Source organism: Pelodiscus sinensis, chromosome 5, assembly GCF_049634645.1.
Source record: "Pelodiscus sinensis isolate JC-2024 chromosome 5, ASM4963464v1, whole genome shotgun sequence".
NCBI lineage: Eukaryota > Metazoa > Chordata > Testudines > Trionychidae > Pelodiscus > Pelodiscus sinensis.
The window spans coordinates 23,072,018-23,099,531 of NC_134715.1; the positions used below are offsets into that span (position 1 = coordinate 23,072,018).

General features: G+C 44.5%; 1 protein-coding gene across 3 annotated transcripts in view; it reads left to right on the top strand.

Moving 5' to 3' along the window:
- Window positions 1-3,717: 3,717 nt before the first annotated feature.
- Window positions 3,718-27,514, top strand: part of C5H4orf17 (chromosome 5 C4orf17 homolog) — a 30,535-nt gene continuing 6,738 nt past the window's right edge. Inside the window, exons 1-5 of one of the 3 annotated variants that reach the window (XM_025189977.2) lie at window positions 3,718-3,867; window positions 16,967-17,199; window positions 25,881-26,093; window positions 26,199-26,266; window positions 27,321-27,488. In XM_025189977.2, coding sequence (XP_025045762.2) covers window positions 17,046-17,199; window positions 25,881-26,093; window positions 26,199-26,266; window positions 27,321-27,488 — 603 coding nt within the window. In that variant the 5' untranslated portion in view covers window positions 3,718-3,867; window positions 16,967-17,045. The other 2 variants (XM_025189975.2, XM_025189976.2) reach the window with 2 other exon arrangements.

The following is a 27,514-nucleotide window of genomic DNA, read 5'->3' on the forward strand; positions in this document are numbered from 1 at the left end:
GAACACAAAGAGTTAGCCTATGTTGCAAGAGACCATTCAAGATGAAGTGGGCCACGAATACCCAGTCACTCATAGCACAAAGGAGGGTCAGGTACAGATGCCTGTATGACTCAAATCCAGCATCTTTAATAAATAAGTTCATGATTTTGCCTTTCTAGCAGAGATATAAATTTAAGGTCCCAAGCTTGCCTTTTGAAAGTGCTGAGCAGGTTTTCTTTGAAGACAAATACTAAGAGGTCAGATAATAGTCTTGTGGTGCAATTGCTTGGAAATTCTTGTTTGAAGTTTGAGAATACAGGCAGTCCCCGACTTACATCTCCAGGAAAGCCTCAGAGGCGCGGGACTCCACCGCTGCTGCGGCTTTGCTCCCAGTGTCCCTGGTCTGCTGGAGATGGTCCCCAGCAGATCAGAGGCACCGGGAGCAAAGCGGCGGCGGAGTCCCGTGCCTCTGAGGCATTGCCAGAGCAAAGCCTCAGAGGCGCGGCACCCCGCCGCCGCTGCTGCTTTGCTCCCGGTGCCTCTGGTCTGCTGGGGACAGTCTCCAGCAGACCAGGGACACCCGGAACAAAGCTGTGGAGGCGGAGGGGTCCCGCGCCTCTGAGGCTTTGCTCTGGCAAAGCCTCAGAGGCACGTGACTCCACCGCCGCTGCCACTTTGCTCCCCGTGTCCCTGGTCTGCTGGGGGGGGGGGCGCAGCTAGTGGCCCCCCCTCCAGCAGACCGGGGAGACGTGGAGCAAAGCCCCGGGCCTGTGGTAGAGCAGGTGGGGCGCTGCCGGTTGGTCCCGTAGAACCGCTCCTTGGCGCTACTGGACCAACCCAGCAGCACCCCAGCTGCTCTGCCCCAGGAGTCCTGATTCAGCCGCTGCTGGTCAGTTTCAGCAGCGTCTGAATCAGGACACCTGGGGCAGAGCAGCTGGGGTGCTGCTGGGTTGGTCCAGTAGCGCCGAGGAGCGGTGGTGCTAATGGACCAACCCAGCAGCACCCCAGCTGCTCTGCCCCAGGCGTCCCCAAGTCAGCCGCTGCTGAAACTGACCAGTGGCTGACTACAGGAAGCCCCTGCCCTGGGCTTCCTGGAATCAGCCGCTGATCAGTTTCAGCAGCAGCTGACTTGGGGATGCCTGGGGTTCTTAAGTTGAATCTGTATGTAAGTCAGAACTGGCGTCCAGATTCAGCTGCTGTTGAAACTGAATCTGGATGCCAAACCTACAGTCCCTATCTCGTACATAACCCGGGGATTGCCTGTAGTGACAATTGCAACAAAACTGCTCTCGAAAAATGTAAATCCTGCAAAAACTGCATGGCATGTTGTTACCATGTTTTGGCCAAGTTTAATTTGCACACACTGGCATACAGGCACGTCTATAAATTTGTATTAATCTTGTCTGCAACCCAGGTATCATGTGAGAGGTTTACTTCAAAGCTGAAGTATATTCTGAACAAATTGCAAAATTGTCTTACACGCTCACATCTTGAATCCTTCATATTAATGTCATGCGAGAAGGACCTACTGCCCAAAATAAATAATGAGGACATTATGAATGACTCAGCGTCGAAGAGTAAATTTAAAAAAAAATTTTTGATGTGAAAAAGTGGGCCATTCTCAACCCATTTCCTGGGCCTATTTTGATTGCCAGGGAGGAGTCCTGGGAGGAGGCTCTCTGCCCCCTGACATCTTTCTCCTGTAACACCCTGTCCCCTGCCCCTCCCAGCACCCTGTCCCCCACTGGCTCCCTGCCCCCACTGGCACCCTGCCCTAACCCCAGCATCCTGTCCCCTGCCCCACTGGCAGGTCATTCTGGCTCTTTTCCGTATGGTTTTATGAGAAGCAATCCTATTCCAGGCACATCCCAAATTTCCTCCCAGAGCTTGCACCAGTCACCCCTCCCCACACTCAAATCTCTCACAGAGCCCACACATCCTGTCTCAACCCAGTGAGGGTAAAGCTAGACTGCAGGAGTTTTTCCAGGATTTCAGAGATATCCCCAAAAAACTCTTCTGCTTCCATTTTTTTAGTGGAAAAGCAAACATGCTCTTTTAGTAACCCCTGTATTCCTTGTTTCACGAGGAATAATGGGGCTTCTGAAAGAAGGGTTTTTTCTGACATTTGGTCCAGTATAGACAGGCCAAATGTTGGAAAAACCTCTTCCTACCGAAGAATAAAAAAAAAGGGGGGGGCAGTGTGGAGTGTACAGGGGCTGGGGATAACAAGTGATGGAGAGGAGGAGAATAGAGAGGGTGGGGCTTCAAGGAAGGGGTCGGGTTTTGGGGAAAGGATGGGGCGGTAGATCTTGGCTTGTTCTGACATTTAAAAAGTGATCTTGTGTGTAAAAAGATTGGAGACCACTGAGTTAAGGTATCAAAATGTAGCCCCACAGAAAGAACATAAGAACGGTCAGACCAAAGGTCCATCTAGCCCAGTATCCTGTCTACAGACAGAGGCCAGCACCAGGTGCCCCAGAGAGGATGGACCGAAGACAATGATCAAGCGATTTGTCGCCTGCCATCCCTCTCCAGCCTCTGACAAACAGAGGTCAAGGACACCATTTTATCCCCCGGCTAATAGCCTTTTATGGACCTAACCTCCATGAAATTATCTAGCTTCTCTTTAAACTCTATTATAGTCCTAGCCTTCACAGCCTCCTCTGGCAAGGAGTTCCACAGGTTGACTACACGCTGTGTGAAGAAGAACTTTCTTTTATTAGTTTTAAACCTGCTACCCATTAATTTCATGTGGTGTCCTCTAGTCCTTCTATTATGGGAACTAATGAAGAAGTTTTCTTTATGCACCCTCTCCACACCACTCATGCTTTTATAGACCTCTATCATATCCCCCCTCAGTCTCCTCTTTTCTAAGCTGAAAAGTCCCAGTCGCTTTAACCTCTCCTCATATGGGACCCGTTCCAAACCCCTAATCGTTGCCATTTTCTGAACCCTTTCCAAGGCCAAAATATCTTTTTTGAGGTAATACCTGGGAAGCCAGCACTACTATCCTTATCTATTTCCATGTGTTCTTCCCGTCTCAGTTTATATACCTGCCAACTATTAAAAATTCAACATTTGATACAATAATGCAATTTGCAGTATTACTTTATACTCAAAGCAGAAACAAAACTCTACAATTAACTCAAATATTGTGCATACTACGTAAGCTTTAAGGGGTCACCATTATAACCTTTTTGTAGATTTAACATGGCTCTAGCTTTGTTTGCTGTATAACTGCTATTAGTAAATCATAGGTATGAAGAAGATGGAAAGACCTGGAAGAAGAATTCACCTCCAAGACACAGCCTAAGAACAAAGATGTCAAGACTCCTTTGCGCGACTATGACGTCGCAACCAGAATTCAGAGGAAACTGACCTTGCCTGGCCAACGGGGGAAGTTCACCTGCCTTTATCAGAACTAGTGAGCACATCACTATCTGGTTAGCATGTGGATTCTGCTTTGGTTCATAATTGCTAATAAATACCGAGAAAGGATATGACTATGTACATCTCTTTCAGCTCCTGTAGGTTACACCCTGAGCCCTAGGAACTGAGTAAGGGGTATTTAAATTAACAGAGTTGCACCTTGAACGCCAGGAATTAGGTAAAGTTGTGCATCCCTAGAGTGTGAAAGTGGCAAAGAATTTTGTGCAGGTAATATTAGTTGACGCTCCTTTAAGTACAATGCATCACAATGGTTGAGCCTGGAGATCCCAAATGTATGGCCCTTTGTGGTCAGTTCTGTATCCAGCAGAAGAGACATCTTGTGGCCTACAACAGATTAATAAAGGTGGTTCTGATAGCCATTGCCATCTGGAAGTCTAGCAGCAAAAAAAGAGTCAAACTCTGCGGTTGAGAGGACTATGAAAACTTCTGGAATCAAAGGTTTCCGACATTTTCTCAGTGAAGTTTAAGAAGATTTGCAGTCATATGTTAAGTACAGTAGTTAAGGAAACCAAAGAAACTGTGTGTGTGTGTGTGTAAGAGAGAGAGAGCACATGTGCAAGGTATTCACGTGCAAGGTATTTCTGGAGACAGCCCAGGTAATAATCAGTCACCACCTCCCATTATAGCAATCCATTTCCTATAGACCCATGGTGTCCAACCAGTTCTGAAGCAGTAGCTACTGCTATAGCAAACTAGCCACACTCAGTCAGCCAAATAGCCACACATGGCTAGTGGCTATTGTGTTGGACACCACAGTTCTAGACACTCTGATAATAAGTATATTCCAGATGCCAATCCCATGACTATATTTAAATGCCTAACTGGCCAAGTCCTGAAAATGTTTTATACTTGATCACCCACATTAATCTCACCTGGTGTTTGTCACATTTTTATGTCTAACAATTTAGATTCTACAAAGACAACTTGTTGAAAACTAACTGTGTGGATATGTCACCTGTGCTCCAATCTTCACTAGTGGATCTCTGGTTTCCTATGTTCCCAAAAAATTCTCTTTGCATGCACATCATGAAATCACAAGGATTTGAAAATGTATCCCCAAGGTAGTGCTATGCATCACAATACATTGTGTTCCCACTCTCCCAAGAAATCAGCTAATTCTGACTCAGTAATGGGGTATGTCATTTCCCCTCCCCATGGAAAATAGATACCTACTATATATTTGAAAAAGTTTGTGCATCTCTTTGTTCAAGAACTACTCCTAAACAGTAAGAGCTAGGACCACCAAATGTGGTATGCAGCTTCCGCTCATAACTTAAAGCAAGGTCAGGGTTTGGTTGTGCCAGGATAATAGGATGTACATGGAATGTGATTGTTTCTCATCAAATGGAAAGTGTGATAGTAGGGACAGTTATATTCATGAATGGGGAGCAGCCGGCAAGTGAGCTGCACCTCCCTGGGCAACCCCCACACCTGCCAACCCCCAGCCCTGAGCTCCTTCTCACTCCCCAACCCTGACTCTTGTACCCCCACACTCCCAGCCCTGAAGGACCTGGGAACACCAGGTAAGTCTTCTAGTAATTCTACACTAGAAAAAGGATTTCTGAGGCACAGTAGTTTTTCTCTCTGTTAATGGTAGGTACAGAATAACCACCAGGCTTCCTCCTTACTCATGGGACAGTTCAGCTGTGTGCCACGAGAAGATGTCATAAAATAAGCACAGAACACTAGAGAGAAAAGATTCTAGAACTCAGACTTTCAGCAGGTCATAGGACAGCTGTCTGCCTGTTACTCAGATGTTTAGAGTACCGTAACAATCAAAGAACCAGGAAGGATAGAAGAGCAAAAAGAGTAAGTGAAGTTTGAGAAGGTCAAGTCATATAAAAAAGGAGCTATTTATAAAAAAAAAAAAAAAGATTGTACTGTCCATTCAGTATTTAAACTAGAAAGGCAAAAATATCTAAGAGAAAAACTTCACCTACTGTAGAATAAGAAATGCTCTACTAACCTACCATTCCACTGGAAAAGCCATCCTCTTGCAAGATTTTGCTTGGCAGGTATTTTGAATGTCTTCATATTAAACCATTTTAGAACGTTTCAGATGTAGATGGGCAAGTGTTTAATACAGTCACCTTTTAAAAAATATCACTGACAAGCAGTATTCCCTGTAAAATGAGTGCTTGGGTGGTCACCTGCTAGAGATTCAAATGCCACCCAGCTGATTAGCAGAGTAGTCACAGCCTCTCACAACTGGCAACATGCATTTCTCTTGGTGCATGCACATGCCTTAGTGCACATAAAATTTATGGCAGAGCTCTGGTCCCCCTGGATCCTGCGCTTCCTGGCGGATGTTTAGTATGCCGCAGAGGCTTGCGGCAACCCTCCCACTACCTCTTGCTTCTCTCAGAGGTGAGGGATCCCTGCTTCATGAGTCATTTTCATCATAGGCAAGTCACTACTTTGAAAGGGAAAACCCTGCCAAAGTCCAAAGGTCCCTTTTTCCCCCCCGGTGGTGGCTCACTATGCATGGGGAGGGTTGGGGGGAGTCCAGTCCCACCCACTTACTCAGAGTTCTGGCCCAGGGCCCTAGGTAGCAGCCACTAGTGGGGCTCCTTTCGACCCTTATTACCACAGAATACCGTATATTCCGGCGTACAAGACGACCTCTGATGTTAAAAAACATCCCCCAAAAATCGGGGGTCGTCTTGTACGCCGGATGCCCCGCCGCCGGAGCCCCTCCGCGGCTTTGAAAGCCTCGGGGGAAGCCGGCGGGGGGGCAGCCCATGCGCGCCTGGGATGCCCCCCCGCCGGCTTCCCCCGAGGCTTTCAAAGCCGCGGAGGGGCTCCGGCGGGGGGGCAGCCCATGCGCGCCTGGGATGCCCCGCCGCCGGCTTCCCCCGAGGCTTTCAAAGCCGCGGAGGGGCTCCGGCGGGGGGGCAGCCCATGCGCGCCTGGGATGCCCCGCCGCCGGCTTCCCCCGAGGCTTTCAAAGCCGCGGAGGGGCTCCGGCGGGGGGGCAGCCCATGCGCGCCTGGGATGCCCCGCTGCCGGCTTCCCCCGAGGCTTTCAAAGCCGCGGAGGGGCTCCGGCGGGGGGGCAGCCCATGCGCGCCTGGGATGCCCCGCCGCCGGCTTCCCCCGAGGCTTTCAAAGCCGCGGAGGGGCTCCGGCGGGGGGGCAGCCCATGCGCGCCTGGGATGCCCCCCCGCCGGCTTCCCCCGAGGCTTTCAAAGCCGCGGAGGGGCTCCGGCGGGGGGGCATCCCATGCGCGCCTGGGATGCCCCGCCGCCGGCTTCCCCCGAGGCTTTCAAAGCCGCGGAGGGGCTCCGGCGGGGGGGCAGCCCATGCGCGCCTGGGATGCCCCGCCGCCGGCTTCCCCCGAGGCTTTCAAAGCCGCGGAGGGGCTCCGGCGGGGGCGGGGGGTGGGGGGGGCAGCCCAGGCGCTCCTGGCGGCTTTGCTCCCGGTGCCTCTGGTCTGCTGGGGACCATCTCCAGCAGACCAGGGACACCGGGAGCAAAGGAGGCGGAGGGGCGCTGGGGTATAAGATGAAACCCTATCTTTTAATTAAAAAGATAGGGGGTCGTCTTATACACCCAGTCACCCTATACGCCGGAAAATACGGTAGTTGCCTCTCTCTGGGCCACTTCCCCAACCACTCCCACAGGCCCATTAGATGAGAACTTCTCCCAGTTGTAGACTTCAGTTTTTCTCCATCTTGTACTTCCTCTTTTCCGGTCTATCACTCCTCTCCTTCCTCCCTGCTTACCTGAGGGGAAACTGACTGCAAGTGTTCTATTCGTCTGCTGCCACAGGCCAGCTCTGAATGAGTCCCAGGTGACTTTCTTAATTGCTTGGCCATAGTCTCTGGCAGCCTATCCAGGGAACAAGAACCTGCTCACCCAACTATCCGTATACCTGTCCTCCACCAAATTACTGCAGCCTGCTGCCTTTGGTCTGCCACAGCACATGGATGGAAAAAATTAGAGGGAACATTGCTGACAAGCTACAGATATCACAACACTTTCCCATAAAAACCTGTGTATCTGGATGTTAAGAGAGACAGCCAGATAAAAAATTACTATTGAAGTAAACACTATACAGATGTATCCACTCCCTATGGGTACATCTACACAGCAGCACTATTTCTGAATAACTGACAAAATAGCACGTGTTTTCACTATCAGCCTTTATTTCAAAATAATGTCACGCTGGAGGACTTCTTACTCCGACTCCTGTAACCCTCATTTCATGAGGAGTAAGGGAAGTTGAAGGAAGAGTGTTCTTCCTTCGACTTCCCACTGTGTAGACAGTGCCAAAAGCTGGAGTAACCTTATTCAGACTTCAGCTATGTAATTGACATAGCTGACATTGCGAAGCTTAATTCGACTTTAGCCCTGTGTGGACATACCTTAGGCTTGCCAACTCTCCCAGCCAGATGGACCAGATGCTATTTGCAGCAATGGTGTCCCATCTGGGAGAGTTGGCAACCCTACTACCCACATCCCCCGGTTCTTTCTCTAGACAAAGCTAGAATTGTTAAGCATTATAAAATGTAATGATAAGCAAGAAAGTTTGCAAATATTATTTATGTAGCATACTGGGAAGATTTTAAATAACTGAAGACGTGATCTTAGGCTTTTTTTGGGAGGCGGGAAGGTGGTCTTTTGTTTGCCTCTTTAAAAGAAAAAAAATATTAAATGAGATCAAAATCCCTTACATGATCTTATTACATTGTTAGACAACACTGTTTGATCTCTTTTCCCTAAAAGAAATAGACATAAAACATTACCAAAAATTATAGAAGAGGGATGATGAAAATAAACTTGGGAAAAGCAGGTACATTTCAGACAAGTGATTTTATGGATTTTGTAAAAAGGATTTGAAGATATAGACATGAAAGATTGTATAATTACTAATATACATTATATACACACACACACACACACACACACACACACACACACACACACACAATATATATATATATATATATATATATATAAAATGAGAGAGAGAGAGAGAGAGAGCGCGCGAGCGCCCGAGCGCCCCCTTTGGAAAGTACTGCTCTTATAAAGCTTTTGGATTAAAAAAAGTCTATATCCCGAAGTCATATTTTGACATTAACAAAACAACAAGATATTTTCATAATGTATATGTTCCCCCCCTCTAGATTACCAGGAATTCATTATCTAAAATGATCAATACACTCTAGAAATCAAATATTTTGTTTTTTCTAAATTACAACAAAGAGGAATTTGAATAGATTATTTACTTTCTAATAAGAGATGAAAGACTTTTACACTCCTGGAGCAGAGTAGGATGACAATTACAGGCAGTCCCCGAGTTACGTGGATCCGACATTTCGGATCTGCACTTACCAATGGGGGTCTCTCACCCCGGAGCTCGCAGGCAGCGGGACCGCCCAGAGAGCAGCGGTCCTGCCACCTTGACCTCCGGGGCGAGAAAAGCTGCTCCAGGTGCCCCTGGTCTGCTGGGGACCGTCTCCAGCAGACCAGGGACACCTGGAGCAAAGCCGGGAGGCAGAGGGGTCCCGCGCCGCCACTGCCGCTTTGCTCCCCGTGTCCCTGGTCTGCTGGGGGGGGGGGGGGGGAGGCGCGCAGACCAGGGAGACGTGGAGCAAAGCCCCGGGCCTGTGGTAGAGCAGGTGGGGCATTGCTGGTTGGTCCCACAGTACCGCTTCTTGGCGCTACTGGACCAACCCGGCAGCACCTCAGCCCCAGGAGTCCTGATTCAGCCGCTGCTGATCAGTTTCAGCAGTGTCTGAATCAGGACACCTGGGGCAGAGCAGCTGGGGTGCTGCTGGGTTGGTCCAGTAGCGCCGAGGAGCGGCGGTGCTACTGGACCAACCCAGCAGCACCCCAGCTGCTCTGCCCCAGGCGTCCCCAAGTCAGCCGCTGCTGAAACTGACCAGTGGCTGACTACAGGAAGTCCCTGCCCCAGGCTTCCTGGAATCAGCCGCTGATCAGTTTCAGCAGCAGCTGACTTGGGGATGCCTGGGGTTCTTAAGTTGAATCAGTATGTAAGTCAGAACTGGCATCCAGATTCAGCCGCTGTAGAAACTGATCAGTTTCAGCAGCAACTGAATCTGGATGCCAGTTCCGACTTACATACAGATTCAACTTAAGAACAAACCTACAGTCCCTATCTTGTACGTAACCCGAGGACTGCCTGTATGAAGCTTATATTGTTTATTTAAACTGGGAGGAGAAAGCCATAAATAGGCACTTTTATAGCTCTAATGACTACTGTTCTATCTGGTAACATAGTATCTAATGATCTCATTTTCAAATATGTAGAACAATTAATTTTTCTGCTGCCCTATTTTGTTATATGATTGCTCTTAAAATCTGAGGAGTTGAAAATTTGCATGACACTATTTTAATATAGCCATTTGGAAGAGGTTATTGTTGTTACAGTAATCTTGTTCCCTTCTTGATAAAAACGCTATTAGATAAAAATATGCTTGGATGGATTGTATTTCAGTTCAAAAGCATCTTCTCTGTGGATTAGTATGTACTGAAGACAGAAAAATGCACCATAAGGAATGCATATTAGTATTTTCTTGTTCTTTTGGCAAAGAATTCAGTCACTACATCTCATAATACTAAAGGGGGAGAGGAAAACTAGACTTGCTAACCATTTCTAGCTCTGGAAAAACGACATACCACATTAAGTACATGTGTAATTCTGTGTGTTAATCTCAGGATTCAGAGTGAATTTTTTCTTCCTGGGAATATACACACTGGTAAACCCCTAGGCTGCTTTGATTTGGTGCAATGCTGCTAAATATGCCATAGCACAATTTTTCTGCAGCTGGATTGTCTTTTTTAAGTCTTTACACAGACATTAGCATCAAATCATACACTAAGACCGGGGAAGGTCATTTTAAGGAATGCAATTCTAGCATCAATTTTCATGCAAGTGAGATATGGCTTCAGTATAGTAAGTTCTGCATCACAGATGATCACAGTGCTGAACAGAGGCTACAGCTTCATATTTTAAATGGTAAATTGGAGGGAAAGCATTTTTTAAAAAACTAGTGTGCAGATTTATAATTTTTGCAAGAAACAAATGCATACGGTCTACTTATCTCATTTAAATCAGGAGTAAATTTGTGCAATTACAACAGTTAAAAGATTAGAAAATTAGGCCCATTAAAAGATTTGAGTGTGAATCTCAACAGTTGGCAATCATGCCAACAGATGCCTATATGAAAAATCAGATCTAACATTTTAAGTAATATTATAATTAATTGAGTTTAGCCAGGGAGAAATAATCTGGATGTGCAGCTAAATGTTAATTCACAGATAATGGAATAAAATCTAGTATTTTCTTGATTACTTTCCTTTTTCCCTTCCTCTTTCTGATTTTCAGTTATTTCTCTCTTTCACTTACTGGTTGTGGTCTCTGAGGTATTTTAGATGATCTTAGACATTTTACATGAAGAAAAATGCTACTGAACCATTCCTTAAAATGGTCTCTGCCTTGCATAATTTAGAAACATTTCTGTCCTTCCTAGTATACCAACCTGGTTGTTCATATCAGCTGGGTCAGTAAGATAACAGCCCCTAGATCTGTTTGTCTAGATATGGGATATCATTACAGAAGACCTTCGACTCTGGAATTCATTTTACCTTGTTATCAGACAGCGCCCTGAGTTCGTTGACCTTCTGAGCATTTTGCAAAATCTATTCATTCACTCATGCTTTCCCCAAGGGGACAGGGGAGTATAGGAGAGCAACATTTCAATAGAGGGCTCCCTCAAAAGTATTTTTCCTTAATTCATGATACATGTGAACAGGCCCAACGATGGGAGGGGATGAGGAGGGAGGGCATAAGGGGACAACTGCTCCAGGGCCTGGTGATTCTAAAAGGCCTTGAGCTCCTGGCCATTGCTGCGATAGGCCTGGGCCCTTTAGGATCCCTGCGGGAGCACCGCCCAGCTCTGAGGGCTGGCAGAGGAAGTAGGAGGAAGAGGGACGCTGCACCATCTTGGCAGCTCTGTACTAGCCCCTCCTCCACCCCTCAAGGCTTCTATGATGAGGTAACTGGCTCGGTGGACATGGGAAAGTCACTGGATGTTATATACCTTGATTTTACCAAGACTTTTGATACGGTCTCCCACAATATTCTTGCCAGCAAGTAAAGGGAATGTGGATTGGATAAATGGACGGTAAGATGGATAGAAAGATGGCTAGAAGGCCGGGCCCAGCGGGTAGTGATCAATGGCTCGATGTCAGGATGGCAGTCGGTTTCTAGTGGAGTGCCCCAGGGTTCGGTTCTAGGACCGGTTTTGCTGAGGGAGTTGGGTCTGTTTAGTCTGGAGAAGCGAAGAGTGAGGGGGGGATATGATAGAAGCCTTCAACTTCCTGAAGGGAGGTTCCAAAGAGGATGGGGAGAGGCTGTTCTCAGTAGTGACAGATGTCAGAACAAGGAGCAATGGTCTCAAGTTATGGTGGGATAGGTCGAGGTTGGATATTAGGAAAAACTATTTCACTAGGAGGGTAGTGAAGCACTGGAATGGGTTACCTAGGGAAGTAGTGGAGGCTCCATCCCTAGAGGTGTTTAAGTCCCGGCTTGACAAAGCCCTGGCCGGGTTGATTTAGATGGGATTGGTCCTGCATAGAGCAGGGGGTTGGACTTGATGACCTTCTGATGTCTCTTCCAGTTCTATGATAAGGGGATGGTTTGAGAACATGATCTTGGTAACTAATTGACCATTCATTATCAGTGGGAAATAGGTCAATGGAGGGATGATAGGAGTTACTATAGAGAACTTTCTGGGTGTCTGGCTGGTGAGTCTTGCCCACATGCTCAGGGTTTAGCTGATCACCATATTTGGGGTCGGGAAGGAATTTTCCTCCAGGGTAGATTGGCAGAGACCCTGGAGGTTTTTCGCCTTCCTCTGTAGCATGGGGCACAGATCACAGCTGGGGGATTCTTTGCATTTTGGGGCCTTCAAAGTATTTGAAGGCCCCAATATCTGAGACATAGATGAGAGGATTATTCTAAGAGGGGTGGGTGAGATTCTGTGGCCTGCACTGTGCAGGGGGTCAGACTAGATGATCATAATGGTCCCTTCTGACCTTAAAGTCTACGAGTCTATGAGAAGGCCTTGCCCCTTCCAGGAGCACAGAGCCGGGCCACCCCACATTGCCCAGGGGCCTGGCAATCCTATTAGTTCCCCTTCATGTGAAATTTCCAGGGAAAGCATTCACCCCTCCAAAGCAACCAAGTACATGTATTTCCCCCACTCCACATAAAAATGCCCCATTGGTTTCATACTCTCCCTGTTCTCAAACAATCCACCATGCAGACACTAGGGATGTGAATAGTTAATCAGCTAATCAGTAAGTCTCATCCATAACAGATGAGGCTTACCAGTTCCAGTTAACCAGTAGGAGCTGGAGCAGCTCCACACTTGCCACAGACAGGGGGCTGCTCCTGTCCTGAGGGGCCTGCTGTGGGCAGGGGGGCTGCACTAGCCCCATTGGGCTGGAATGGCTTCCTTGCTCACCCCCTTTAATTGGTTAACCAACTAAACAGAATTTTACATCCCTAGCAGACAGTAGTTCTTGACTCATCATACTCATTCCAGAGTAAGAGTGTGTCTACCCAGGGAAGTACCTGGTATAATTATAGTGATATAATTTCCTTTATTAGGCAGAGAGGAACAAGAGATTTCAGGGCTAATCTGCAACTTCAGAAAATCTAAATTTAGTGCACCGTAACTACTTAACAGTAGATTTTAACACTATTTTAATGTTATAAGGAATACATTTTCAGTCATCTTAGAGCTGTCCTATAGAATATTTTTTTAAGATAGGATTGCAAAAAAGATAGAAGTTTTCACTTTGATGCAGAATGCATCATGGGTTTGGAAACTTTTCCTAGCAATCAAATCAGAGTGATCAATTTAACTTCAGTGAAGTTTAACAGTGAGGGCTATTGAAATGAAACTAGTAGTACACAACAGAGGGCCCAGTTTAATTCCAACTTAATAGAGCTGGCTCTGGCACCCGTTAAGACTAATGCAGTAAGCAATAAATATCCTTCTGACCAAAGCATTCTCTTTATAGTGGTTTAAAAATAACAAGAAAATGCTAAATTCCTTTGGATTTAACATTGATACTTGTCATGCAACTTCCTCCTTATGGGAGTTCTATTTTAATTGATTGTCATGACAGTCCTAGATAGTTAGCTAGGCAAGGCAAGCGACTGGTGCTATCTTTGGGCTAGATAAAGGAGGACGGTGTTCAGATTGTTACAGCACAGTTTTCATCTATTAAATATTGAAAAAACCTTGCTCTGGTGAATGCCAGCATCACCTGCATTGCACAGGAAATGTACGAAACTAGAATCACAGAAAGTGCTAGCCATACTCACTGGAACTGATCAGATCACTGTGTAAATGAACTGAGGTGAAGTTTATTCAGTTTCATCCTCTGTAATAATTTCTCTGGAATATGGATTGTGGGGTACACAGGCACTGACTGGTCCTGAAGTTTCCCTTTCCCCTCAACTCATCACTAGCTGTCAGGGGAGTGCTCATTCAGACCTTGCTTACAAATCAATTTGGAACAATTAGGTTGGCCAACATCACCAAAATGAATGTGCTGACACGGTCATAAAAACCAACAGCTGTGTGAGGAAGCTAGTCTTTGTTCATTCTTCTCAAACTCCTTATGCATTTTCAGGTACAAGTGTTTTACCACATACTGTATATACTTTAAAAGTGTGTATTAATATTTCATTTCAAATTTCCAACTGAGTGAACTGGCAATATTGCATGTAACTAGCTTAGTTAACCACTGAGGGAGTGATGGGGAAATTCATGAGGACTGTGGGGGAAATCCTTAGCCAATTTGTGGTTCCTCTGAGCTCACCCATCTCTGCACTTAAGTTTGTGAACATTTTGTGGTAGGGACTGAGCCTTTTCATACATCTGGAAAATACCTCCTCCTCTGTGGGTATTCCTATAAATAAATACTTGTTGAAAGCAATGGGCTTTGTGAGAAGACTCACAGGTAAAGAGCCCATTTACATTGGTACTTTTAAGTAAAAATCTTAATCCCTCCTTGAGGCATTTTGTTTAAAATATAATTCTTGTGAATATCTTGCAGGAAACCCACCTTCTACTGTGCTAATCAGGATTAGTAATAAACAAAGCAAGTTCATAATCTATAGATGTGAGCAGCGGGTTTTGGTTTACTTATCCAGTTAGCTGCTGACTAATTGGCAGGAGTGACAGGTTATGCCAAGCTCTAATTAGGAAAGCACATTGTTCTCTGGGAAATTGCACACTTTTGACTAGCAAAGCCACTGTACGATGCTGCCTGGCTTCCACTGTCCGGGAAATAACCAGTGACACACCCAGGATTTACAAGCACTTTCTTCAGGGTGCCACTCATTGGTGGGACCACTAGCGCCCCCCCCCCAACACACACACACACACACACACATACACACAAAAAACTGTTCCACAAAAACCCAACATCAAATCAGTTCCCCAGACCCAGAAGCTTTCTTGCTAAACTCTCCCTGAGAGCTCTTACCCAGTCCTTCATGTGCTCGTCTTGCCACAAAACCCAGCCTGTTTCCTCCAGCTCCCCCTCTGATCGTGCTCTGTTAGCCTTTTCAGCAATCAGGTGCTCATTAGGCAACAAAACCGAATGCAACTGACATTGAAAATCCCCTCTATCTAGCATAAAGGGGCTCTGTCTCAGAACAAACCTGGCTGGCTCTAGGCTCCCAGGGGTGGGCCGCTCCATTACAGCCACACTGGCAGTACATAGTCTTTACAAACAGGAGTTTTCTGTAAAGACTACTCTACCTAGGACCTCTGAATTACAGTTCTCTCTTAAATCAAAGTTGAGGAAGTGGAAAGATACAACCACCAGCATTCCGTATGTACTCTTCTGGATATTGAAGTACAGACATGATGGGAAATGCAGATAACCCACAATGGGTAACAGTTTATTGATAGCCTCCCATCATACGATTAACCCTGTAACACATAAAAGCTAGGAATAAAGGAAAAGAATTAAATAGGCATGATGTTTCCAGAGATACCTCAAATCTGAAATCAGTTGGTGAGGCTGTTATGGCTGATTTCTGGCATAAGAGCTTTCATCTTTTCTTATGACTTTTCAATGTCATATAAAATTACTTGGAAATCTTAAAAAAAAAGTGGGGATCATCCAGGCAATTATGACTGAGTAGGAAAAACGCCCATGTTTTACTCCTCTGACAACGTGGGGGGGGGGGGGAAGAGAGGGGGGGAGAAACACAGAAAAACAGAGACCAGAAGGAAAAAATAATTATTTTTAATACATATTGGAAGAGGTATAAGTGAGAAAGCTTTTAAGGTATAAATATAGAGATGGTATAAAGCAACTCAAATATTCTTAGGATGCGCAATTAGTGCTGGTGGTCCCAAATATATCCCAGGTGATAAATTCAAGTCTAAGAGGGGCAGCCAGTGGGAGAGTATTATAACAACATGGGAAAAGAAGAAAACAAACCCTAAAAGTAGTGAGTCATAAAAGTTATGTGAAGTTAATGGTGATGAGTCGTAAATGTATCTACCACACCGAGTTTCTGGCAACAGCACACTGTAGAATGGTATTTTACCATCTAGTCACAGTATCATCTAGTATTAATAAACACACCGAAACCCTCAGGAAATATAGGTTCTTTTTAACCTTTTCTTTATCCATTACTGCCTGCCTCTTACTTATAACACAATTCAATGACAATTCCAGTCTCCCAGGTCTGTCAGGATATGTCTACACTTGCAGCCTAATTAGAGCTAAGGCTGCAAATGTAGGCATTCAGAATTGCAAAACAAGCCCGGGATTTAAATATCCCGCGCTTGATGTGCATGTACCCGGCTGGTCGCCATTTTTGAAAGTTACAAGCCCGAACTAACTGCTCGCGTCTACACACAGCAGGGAAACTGGTGTTAAAAAAAAAAAAAAAAGCCTTATTCCGAACTACCTGTTATTCCTCCTGAAATGAGGTTTAACAGGTAGTTCGGAATAAGGCTTTATTTCAAACGCCCATTTCCCTGCCACGTGTAGACACGGGCAGTTAGTTCGGACTTGTAAGTTTCAAAAAGTGTCGACCGGCCGGGAACATGCAAATCAAGCCCGGGATATTTAAATCCCAGGCTTGATTTGCAATTCTGAATGCCTAAATTTGCAGCCTTAGCTCGAATTAGGCTGGAAGTGTAGACATACACTCATTTCTTCTTACTAACAGCTGTTGCTGTTTCTGCTCAGCTGTGTGCAGCAACGAAGAGATAACCATGTGGGCAGAGGTAGAAGAGCAGTTGAAGTCTGATTGGTGGTAATTGGCCAAAATAGTTCGACGACTATTATATCATCCTCTAGAAGTATAGCTTTAGTCTCTTACTGAATCTGTGCTTGCTGAAGGCTGCCTCAGAATGAATACTGGGGAAACAGTAATGAAACATAAAACAGTTACAAGAAAAATAAGTAGCCATTAGTGTTCTGCTCTCTTCATGACCATGAATATTGTTATGCTGTACTTCTAGCATTTCGCTACTGCTGCTGAGACCGTGTCAGGATCTGCTACCCCAAGAGTTACTGTGGGGAGACTAGTGAAGTTACATCATGAATATCAATTTCAAACAACAACCTGAGCCTGAGTTCAAATGCAAAGAAATAACACAGAGAAGTCCGAGTGATTCTCCTTTTGGAAGAACCGGTGGAACTTATTTTCTCTCCAGACACATCCCACATCCCAGGACAGTCTGCCATATTCAAGGTAAAGCATCCTTCTAGAAACACATCTCTAGGCAGCAACATCCAGCCTTTCTCCTGGAAAGAAATGTAGGTGTTTTATGTCTTTCTTCAAAAAATTACTCTGCATCACACATGAAAAATCCTTCATGTGTGATGTTTGTTTGCTTCCTGTGTCACAACACCCTCCACCCTAAGTATCCCTCTCAAACATATCCAACTTGTGACTCTAGGTACCAGAATGAGAAAAAAGGAGATAGAAAGATAAGGAGATATTGAAGGAATAAAAGTCAGATCATCTAAAAAAATTCAGCCTAAGTTTGCAATTCTGGCATTTAGAATTTGACTCTGCAATTGGAATTTAATTAAATCTGTGGATAATAATTTGAGAGCCATGTGGAAACTTAATTCATTCTTCTATAGTAATCAAGAGACAATACAACTATCAGAAGTTAGTGTCTGTGTTATTTTTTAAAATAATTACAATCAAGAAGGTGGAGTGGTGTGACTTCAAATTAGAGGGGGTCAAAAATTTTCAGCAGAAATAAAATAATTAAAAAAAATATTGCAATGCTTCCCCACCTGCTTTTCTGAGCAGTTCCACTTTTAAACACACAGGGATCAATTTGTTCAATAAAAAGTGACATTTTTATATAATCCATTCTTCAAAGTTAGCCTTGTTTGGAGAGAGTCTGTCATCAATTAACAGCATACCAAACCACTGAACCCCAACTGACATTTTAACGCAGCTGCTTCAGTGTATAAAGTTAACTTACAACTTGGTAAAGTGGATGGAAGGAGAGATTTTCAAAGACCAGGAAAATGACAATTAGTTGCTGGTCTTCCTTTGTCCCTATTAATGCAAATCTGGCAGATCTTGAAGCCCAGTGAATGAGGCATGCCCCAATAACTGATGGGGTAAATGGGGTCCTTGAATAAATGAAACTTATAAGAACTGTTATGGCCTAACCATATGCAAAGACTAGTAAAGCACTGCTAATCCACTTACCGAACAAGGAAAGAGCAAGGGCAAGTTCCAGCCACCGTCATTGGTGGTAAGACGGAAATAAGAGGATGGAACTTTGTATTGAGCGCCAGGAAATTGCAACTCCAGGGGGCTCCAAGGTCGACCCTATGGGTTGGTTGCTGCTAGGGGAAAAAAAAAAATCTTCTGACTACAGTGCACATGAATGTGCACAATCTACATGAATAAGGACTCAAAAAAAGAACACCCCAGTTTTGCAATGAAGATACAAGAAAAATTACATGTACTGATATTCCTCTAGTGCCTTTTCCCAACCCTCCTACCCCCCACAAAACAGACATGTTCTCACACAACTGACTGGAAAACAATCTTAGGATATCTCAGCACAAAGAACCACAGGATATGCGCCCCAGAAATCTTAGACACACACACACACACACAGTGGGATGCAGCACTTGTGAGGATGCAGTAAGTCAAGTCGGGCTTTGCAGTAGGGATGCTCAAACCCAGACTAGGACAACCTGTGGGCTAAGAAGCATATATCTACACTGAACAACAAACCTCCCCCAGCCTCCCTCCCCCAAAACGTGACAGCAAGTCTTAGAGTCCAGATCACAGGACTCAAGCATGTGCAATGGGGCTAAAAGTAACAGTGAGGCTATTTCCATTCTAGCTGGACCCTGGAGCTCTGAGACCCTCTCTCCTTCCTAGGTTTCAGAGGGTGGGCTCCAGCATGAAAAGGAGCAGGAATGCCAGACTGCTTCCTTCAGCTGTTGACCTCCACATCCTGAAGATTGTATTCATTCCCTTAAGGCCATAGTAACACCACAATATCTCTACTGCTGCTTTGAGCCACACAGCACAAGCCTCATGAGCCCATCAGTTGACCCAGGCTCTGGGGCCATTGGATTTTTTTGGCAGCAGAGACATACCCTCACTGTGCAGTAAAGACATACTCTTTTTGAACATTCCATGCTAAAGCTCCATTCAGAGAACAAAAATTAAAGGCACTTCCTGTAAACAGACCTGCATATGCAAACTTAAGGGCCAATTTCTGTTCTCAGTTACACTAGTATAAATAGGGAGTTGATTCCAGTGTGTTTTCTAGAAGGCAAATTTACAGCAATGTAACTCACAGCAGAATTTGGGCCTCATTATTTCTCCTTACTATTCAAGCCTTACTATTCTCTCTGAAGAAGAAAACATTAGGAACAACTTCAGTTTTTAAAAATCGGTTACCATGTGTAAATGAGCAGGCAATAAATGTTAGCGGTGAACACCCACCAGTGATGTCAACATGGATTACTGTGGAACAAGATGAGATGTAGGTTCTGAAAAATCTTACCAAGGAAGCCTGTCTCCTCCCACATGGCACTTGGCACAGTCCTGCAGAACATAATGAGGAAAAGAACCCAACCTGTATACAACATGACCACCACCATGTCATAGCTACCAGCCACCACTTAAGAACTCTTGCCCTTCCACAATAGCAGCTCTGTGTTTCAATGTAGTTTGAAATGCCAGCTCAGTGATCTAGAGAGATAGTGCTCTACACAGTCACTTGTGAGTCCTGGATGTGATGAGCATTTCTACTCATTTCTTTCCTAAATCAGCAGATATGGGTAGAGAAGGAAGAACCCTTTGCCACTTAACAAATCCATAAAATGGCCCTCTCCAGCAAAACATGGGTCAAATCTGCCTTAAAATCCAGAGACAGCTGTTTCTGGGAGATGAGGGTGGGGACATTTACAATCCTTTTCTATTTCCTGGGCTCTGCAGGGAGTCCCTATTCACTCCCCCTCCTTCAGAAGTATAGTGATGGTCAATGGTCATGATGGAGGGTCTTGGGAAAGGGTGGCTGAGACCAATGGCTCTATCAGACTATCCAGTTTAGAATTAGTATAAAAATTCCCACCTTTGTGTAATGTCTATTGTGTACATACACTGTGTTGGTGATACTGGGGGCAGGGAGGCAGGAAGGGAATATAGCCAGAGACAGCCAGATGCTGATTGCCAAAGGCATATTGTGAGTTATTAAGGAAAACAAAAACCAGTCTCTGATTGGTTATTAGAGAATCATTAAGATGAGAGGATGTAGGCCTGGAGGGAGTAATTATGGAGCACGTGGCTTATATACCTTTGGCAGGGAGGACAGAAGAGTGAAGCAGATCCAAACAGGCTTTGGAAGATACATCATAGATAACTATTTCTTATATCTGAGAATAGAGGCTTTTGAACAAATAAAAGGAACCTGACTATAATGTAAACCAGCCAAAGGCAGATTGAGTTGACCTATTTGTGCATGAATCTGTCCAGCTGTCCTGAGAATGATTCAAGAACATGAGTATCAGCCTCAAGGCAGACTTAAGAAGCAGGGCTCATATTCCAAATTGACTGAGTTCTATACTTAGATTTCACCAACCAACTATCAAGTGTGAGCTCCTCAAGTGCAGTAAACAGCCTTAACATGGAGTCACAGACGGGGGTATTCCAATCTATCTTGCTACCCAAATGGGCCTACTTTGTGCAAGATCACACAATATTTAGGTGACTCCCAGTTCCATGAATGCAGGAGTCAGTGCAGGGTTCCCCCTAGCACCAGCTCTGCAGCACCACCTGATGTCCTTTGCACGGATCAGAGGCAGCAGCACAAGGGGGTAGGGAGGTAGGGGAGGCTGCTGGGAAGCAGCCTCTGCCTGCAGCAGGCCCAGATTCACCATGGGAAGCAGCTTTACGGCAGTAGCCCCTATCCTTGGGGGGTCCAAGCCCCTGCGGATGGGGCTGCTGCTAGAGCAGCCTGTGTATGTAGCCATTCCAGGCTGCATCGCAGCAGCCTCCTCTGCCACTCTCCCCAACCCCTAGCAGCCTCTGTCCATGGGGAGCTCAGACACCTGAGGACAGGGGCTGCTGCCTTCCCATGCTGCAGTGCAGGATGGCAGGGCTGGATTGCACTGGCTGCCAGCCCCTCTTGCATGGACTATAGAATAATTGACTAACTTAAGAATTCATGCAGTTAGTCGACTACTGTATTACCTGCTCACATCCCAAGTTGCTAGCAGGGCTCAGTAGGAATCAGTACTAGGACTCACTCTATTTAACATTTTCATCAAGGATCTGAAGTAAATATAAAAATCACTCCTGATAATATTTGTGGGTGACAAAACATTGGAGGGACAGTCAATGGGGATAGTGCAGCCATACAGCAATCTAGTAATCAAATTTTCAGTGGTTACATATTTACCTTAAGCACATTTTAACAACCTTAGGCCCATTTTTTTTTTAAAAGAGTGACAGTGATTGGAACAAAGCACTCAGATCAAAAGTTGATACCTTTCCGAAAAAATATGCTTTAACCAAACACAAGTTACATAGTTTAATGCAGGGAAAACCAGCCTATGGCCAATGAGATACAGGAGGTCAGGCTAGATGATCTAATGGCCCCTTCTTCCCCAAAACACACTGATTCTGCACAGGAATAAGTAGGACACACAAGTTCTTATAATAATTTTATGAAAGCGAAGCAAATTGGCCTGGTGGCATCTGAGAAAAAGTCTAGACTCATTATTTAGAAAGTCTTACACTTTAACTTTTGCATTCCTCAGCCACAGACAGCCTTAAATTGTTAGCTTTCTATTAACATATCTAGCTACTAATCTCAGTTAAGTAAACTTGAATTGCTCCTTTGAACAGCTGCCAGATGGGAAGAAATGAAAACAAGACATCAACAGCACTTGAGTAATAAATCATAGAATACTAGGACTGGAAGGGACCTCGAGAGGTCATCAAATCCAGTCCCCTGCCCTCATGGCAGGACCAAGTACTGACTATGCCATCCCTGATAGACATTTATCTAACCTACTCTTAAATATTTCCACAGATGGGGATTCCACAATCTCCCTGGGCAATTTATTCCAGTGTTTGACTACCCTGACAGTTAGGAACTTTTTCCTAATGGTCAACCTAAACCTCCCTTGCTGCAGTTTAAGCTCATTGCTTCTTGTTCTGTTCTAAGAAGCCAAGATGAACAAGTTTTCTCCCTCCTCCTTATGACACCCTTTTAGATACCTGAAAACAGCTATCATGTCCCCCCTCAATCTTCTCTTTTCTAAACTAAACAAACCCAATTTTTTCAGCCTTCCTTCATAGGTCATGTTCTCTAGATCTTTAATCATTCTTGTTGCTCTTCTCTGGACCCTCTCCAATTTCTCCACATCTTTCTTGAAATGCGGTGCCCTGAACTGGACACAGTACTCCAACTGAGGCCTAAACAGCACAGAGTAGTGCAGAAGAATGACTTGTGTCTTGCTCACAATACACCTATTAATGCATCCCAGAATTGTGTTTGCTTTTTTTGCAACAGCATCACATCAACTCATATTTAGTTTGAGGTCCACTATAGCCCCTAGATTTCTTTCTGCCGTACTCCTTCCCAGACAGTCGCTTCCCGTTCTGTATGTGTGAAACTGATTGTTCCTTCCTAAGTGGAGTACTTTACATTTGTCTTTATTAAACTTCATCCTGTTTACCTCAGACCATTTCTCCAATTTGTCCAGATCATTTTGAATTATGACCCTATCCTCCAAAGTAGTCGTAACTCCTCCCACCTTAGTATCATCTGCAAACTTAATAAGCATGCTTTCTATGCCAATATCTAAATCATCGATGAAGATATGGAACAGAGCCGGTCCCAAAATAGACCCCTGCAGAATCCCACTTGCTATACCTTTCCAGCAGGATTGAGAATCATTAATAACTACTCTCTGAGAATGGTTATCTAGCCAGTTATGCACCCACCTTATAGTAGCCCCATCTAAGTTGTATTTGCCTAGTTTATTGATAAGAATATCACGTGAGACCATATTGAATGCCTTACTAAAGTCTAGGTATACCACATCCACCGCTTCTCCCTTATCCACAAGACTAGTTATCCTATCAAAGAAAGCCATTAGATTAGTTTGACATGATTTGTTCTTTACAAATCCATGCTGGCTGTACCCTATCACCTTACTACTTTCCAAGTGTTTGCAGATGATTTCCTTAATTACTTGTTTTATCATCTTCCCTGGCATTGAAGTTAAACTAACTGGTCTGTAGTTTCCTGGGTTGTTCTCATTTCCCTTTTTATAAATGGGCACTATATTTGCACTTTTTCAGTCTTCTGGAATCTCTCCTGTCTCCCATGATTTTCCAAAGATGATAGCTAGAGGCTCAGATACCTCCTCTATCAGCTCCTTGAGTATTCTAGGATGCATTTCATCAGGCCCTGGTGACTTGCAGGCATCTAACTTTTCTAGGTGATTTTTAACTTGTTCTTTTTTAATTTTATCTTCTAAACCTACCCCTTTCCCACTAGCTTTCACTATGTTAGGCATTCCTTCAGACTTCTCGGTGAAGATCGAAAAAAGAAATGATTAAACATCTCTTCCATTTCCAAGTTTCCTGTTAATGTTTCACCCTCCTCACTGACCAGTGGGCCTACCCTGTCCTTGGTCTTTCTCTTGATTCTAATGTATTTATAAAAAGTCTTCTTGTTTCCCTGTATTCCTGTACCTAGTTTGAGCTCATATTGTGCCTTTGCCTTTCTAATCTTGCCCCTGCATTCCTGTGTTGTATGCCTATATTCATCCTTTGCAATTTGTCCTACTTTCCATTTTTTATAGGACTCCTTTTCATTTTTAGATCATGCAAGATCTTATGGTTAAGCCAAGGTGGTCTTTTGCCATATTTTCTACCTTTCCTACGCAGCAGAATAGCTTGCTTTTGGGCCCTTAATAATGTCCCTTTGAACAACTGCCAACTCTCCTCAGTTGTTTCTCCCCTCAGTCTTGATTCCCATGGAACCTTACCTATCAGCTCTCTGAGCTTACCAAAAGCCACCTTCCTGAAATCCATTGTCTCTATTTTGCTGTTCTCCCTTCTACCTTTCCTTAGAATTGTGAACTCTATGATTTCATTATCACTTTCACCCAAGTTGCCTTCCACTTTCAAATTCTCAACTATTTGTTAAAATCAAATCTAGAACAGCTTCCCCACGGTAGCTTTTTCAACCTTCTGAAATAAAAAGTCGTCTCCAATGCAGTCCAAGAACGTATTGGATAGTCTGTGCCCCGCTGTGTTATTTCCCCAGCATATATCTGGATAGTTGAAGTCCCCCCATCACCACCAAATCTTGGGCTTTGGATGATTTTGTTAGTTGTTTAAAAAAATGCCTCATCCACCTGGGTAGGTGGCCTATGGTAGACTCCCCTAGCATGACATCACCCTTGTTTTTTACCCTTTTAGCCTAATCCAGAGACACTCAACACTTCAGTCTCCTATGTCCATCTTCACCTCCATCCAAGTGTGTATATCTTTAATATATAAGGCAACATCTCCTCCCCCCCCCCCCCCGGCTAGCCTTCCTGAGCAAGCTGCACCCAATGCAAACTGTCACATAAAAAATGACTAGCTTCTATGTTCTTCTGCCCTCTACTGGAATAGATCACTTCTATTATTCAAATGTTTGTGGCTCCTTTAGTTAAATAAGCAGACACTTGGTGTTAGAAGGTCACAAGCAGAGCTGTGGAAAACTTGCCAATTTAAGTTTATATTTTGGAGGAAACGGGGTTTCTGTTCACCCAGGCTTGGTCTTGAGGGGCAAAACTTGAGGCTTTGGTTTCATATCAAATTAAAAACATATTGGAATCCAGAGCAAAGCTCAGTTTTGCCTACAAAGGGAAATTCTGTAGTAGGTAATGCAGAGTACTTAGGGCACACTAGCCACTCTGCATTAGCTCACCTTCATGCACAGTATCTCAAATGCATTTGAGGAGTGCACTAAGCTTATTCGCCCAAGGACACTCTTGGTGTGTTTTAAATTTGCACCTTTACAGTAAACTTTCCCATGCAAACAAGAGAAGCAGCACAGCAACAGAGAGAACTATTTGAGATGCAGAGGAAATGCGCACAGAATCTGCCAAACCTGCTTGCTTTATCAAGCAATATAAAATAAAAATACCTCCTTTTTTCCACCTCTAACCTGCCAGATGCAGAGCTTGTCAATGCTTCTCTCTTCAAGCGTCAGCTAGAAGAACAATTTCTCAAAGGACATGAGATGTCTTCTCTAGGGATGCAAGCAACTAACTGATAAGCAGGGTCTTAATACATTTAAAAGGCTAAAGCACTGCAGGGGGGAACCCAGCGCATGCCGGGAATCAGCTGACCCTACTGGCTCTTAAAAGGCAGAGCTACAGCGGGGTTAGCTCCTGGGGCTGAGAGCTAACATCACAGCGGCTCCCCTGCTTATTGACTAATCGACGGAAAATCCATCGACTAGTTGATTAAACAAAATTTATCATCCCTAGTCTTCTCCCCACAAGGACAGCGTGTATTGCTTCTGCAATGGTTAAGTCCTCTGACATAGTGGGTTGCAAAGGGTCAAGCTCTGGACCCAGAGTCATGACTGAGATCTTTTGAATTCGTGTACGAGTCACAGAGATGCTAGCACTCTCTTTTCTGTGCAGCACATATTCTGGTATTGTATACATTCTGCTTTCACAAGCACTAGCTTCATTACACACACACACACACACACACACACACACACACACACACACACACACAAAAATCAATGAATTTTTATAGCTGCAGCCTCCACTCACTCAGAAGCCCTACCCCCAAAATGGTCTGCAGACGTTCGATAATGGTGACGAAGTTTGCATCGGTGTTCTCCTCTCCTTCAGGGTTAAATAATGCGCCTGTCTGTGTTGTGAGAGATGCGGGCACTTTTTCAAGACCACACCAGGCTGCCAGCAAAATCTTAACCCCACAGCGAGAACATGATCAGCATCATGAGTTAAGTGGACAAAGCATGGACATATCATCTCCCAGAAGCTCTATGCTAAATCTCCAGGCTTATCCACACATTGGGAAAGGGCTATCACGACCTGGTTCACGTGAGTAGCCATGATTTTGCATAACCCCAGAAACTATTAAAACTGAATTTTATTATCTTGATTCCAATAAAAACTCACTGAAAACATTTGTGCATCAATTTCCAGAGCCTGGGAGAGAAGAAATGGCTGAGTTCTCTAAAAGGACAAGAGACTTCCTTGCTTTACTGAGAAAGGTAAAGAAAGATTTGCAGTTATTTTTAGCAGCTGTGTCCTTAGCACCTAGATTCTATACACCCACTCATCGCTCTCTCTCTGCCAAGGAGACCAACAGTGGGACACAAACTGCAGCCTTAGTTTAAAACATTACAAGGACTCAAAATGAGGGATCACAAGCATCAAACAAGTAGAGGAGGGAGGCTTGAAATTATGTGGGTTCATTTCTGTAAAATAAACATTGTCTAACTTCTCATCATTCAGCATATTTATGTCAATAATTGAGACTAATTAAGAGTCTGAACAATATTTACAAGAGGCCAATTTTTCTTTTATCCCTCCTCGGTAATCTGTGATAGCTAACAATTCACCTTGCACTTTGTAAAATGTAGAAAAAAAGTGCTCTAACACAAAACCCTGTTAAGTATCATACCCACTCCTTAACCAATTGGTAAACTGAAGTACAGAGGAGTTAACTGACTCAGTCAGCATTATTGAGCATCAGAGCTGGGAAGAGAACCCAGAAGAAGAACCTTCCATCACCAGTTAGCTAAGAATGCTTTTCCAAATCCCTGATTTTTCCAGAGTTTGTAACTCTCCCATAAGACGCGCTTAATGGGAAAAACTATGCCTACAATAACTCACATCCAGAGTGAGCTTGTTTTTTAATTATTAGAAAAATCCAGATTTAAGGATTATGATCCACAAGGTCGGCGGGTGTCTAAATCAGTTTTAGGCAACACTGTGACCCACAAAATCTGTGCTGGGATGCCTCATAATCCTATAAGTGATTACACTAAGTGCCATTTGTGGATCTGGGTCTATGACACAAACACTTGGGCATATCGAGACACTGTGCCTATTATGACTAGTTACTGCAGGCTAAATTATTAACTGAATTTCTCCTTATTTGTGGCCCTGTTGTACGGAATCTCTAATGCTTGGAGGGATAGTTTCAGCTTCCATTGAAGCCAATGGTAAAATCATCATCAGCTTCTAGAGTAGCAAGGTTGGGTGCTTTTCAGTGTGTAACTGGTATCTGTCAAACCTGTTCAAAACTTCCTTCCTTCTTAGGAAGAGTCTTTGAAAAAAGCACAAGCTCGTTCACTGACTGCAGCTGGCCAGGAGATCCAGCCTTCTTCTCTTACTCGTCCCTCTTCGCCAGCCCGTTTTATGCATTACAGGCCAGAAGTCAGAGAGAATGTGAACTATGCCCCAAACTATCTGGATCAGGAAATAAAAGTAAGATATAAATATTAGATTACCTT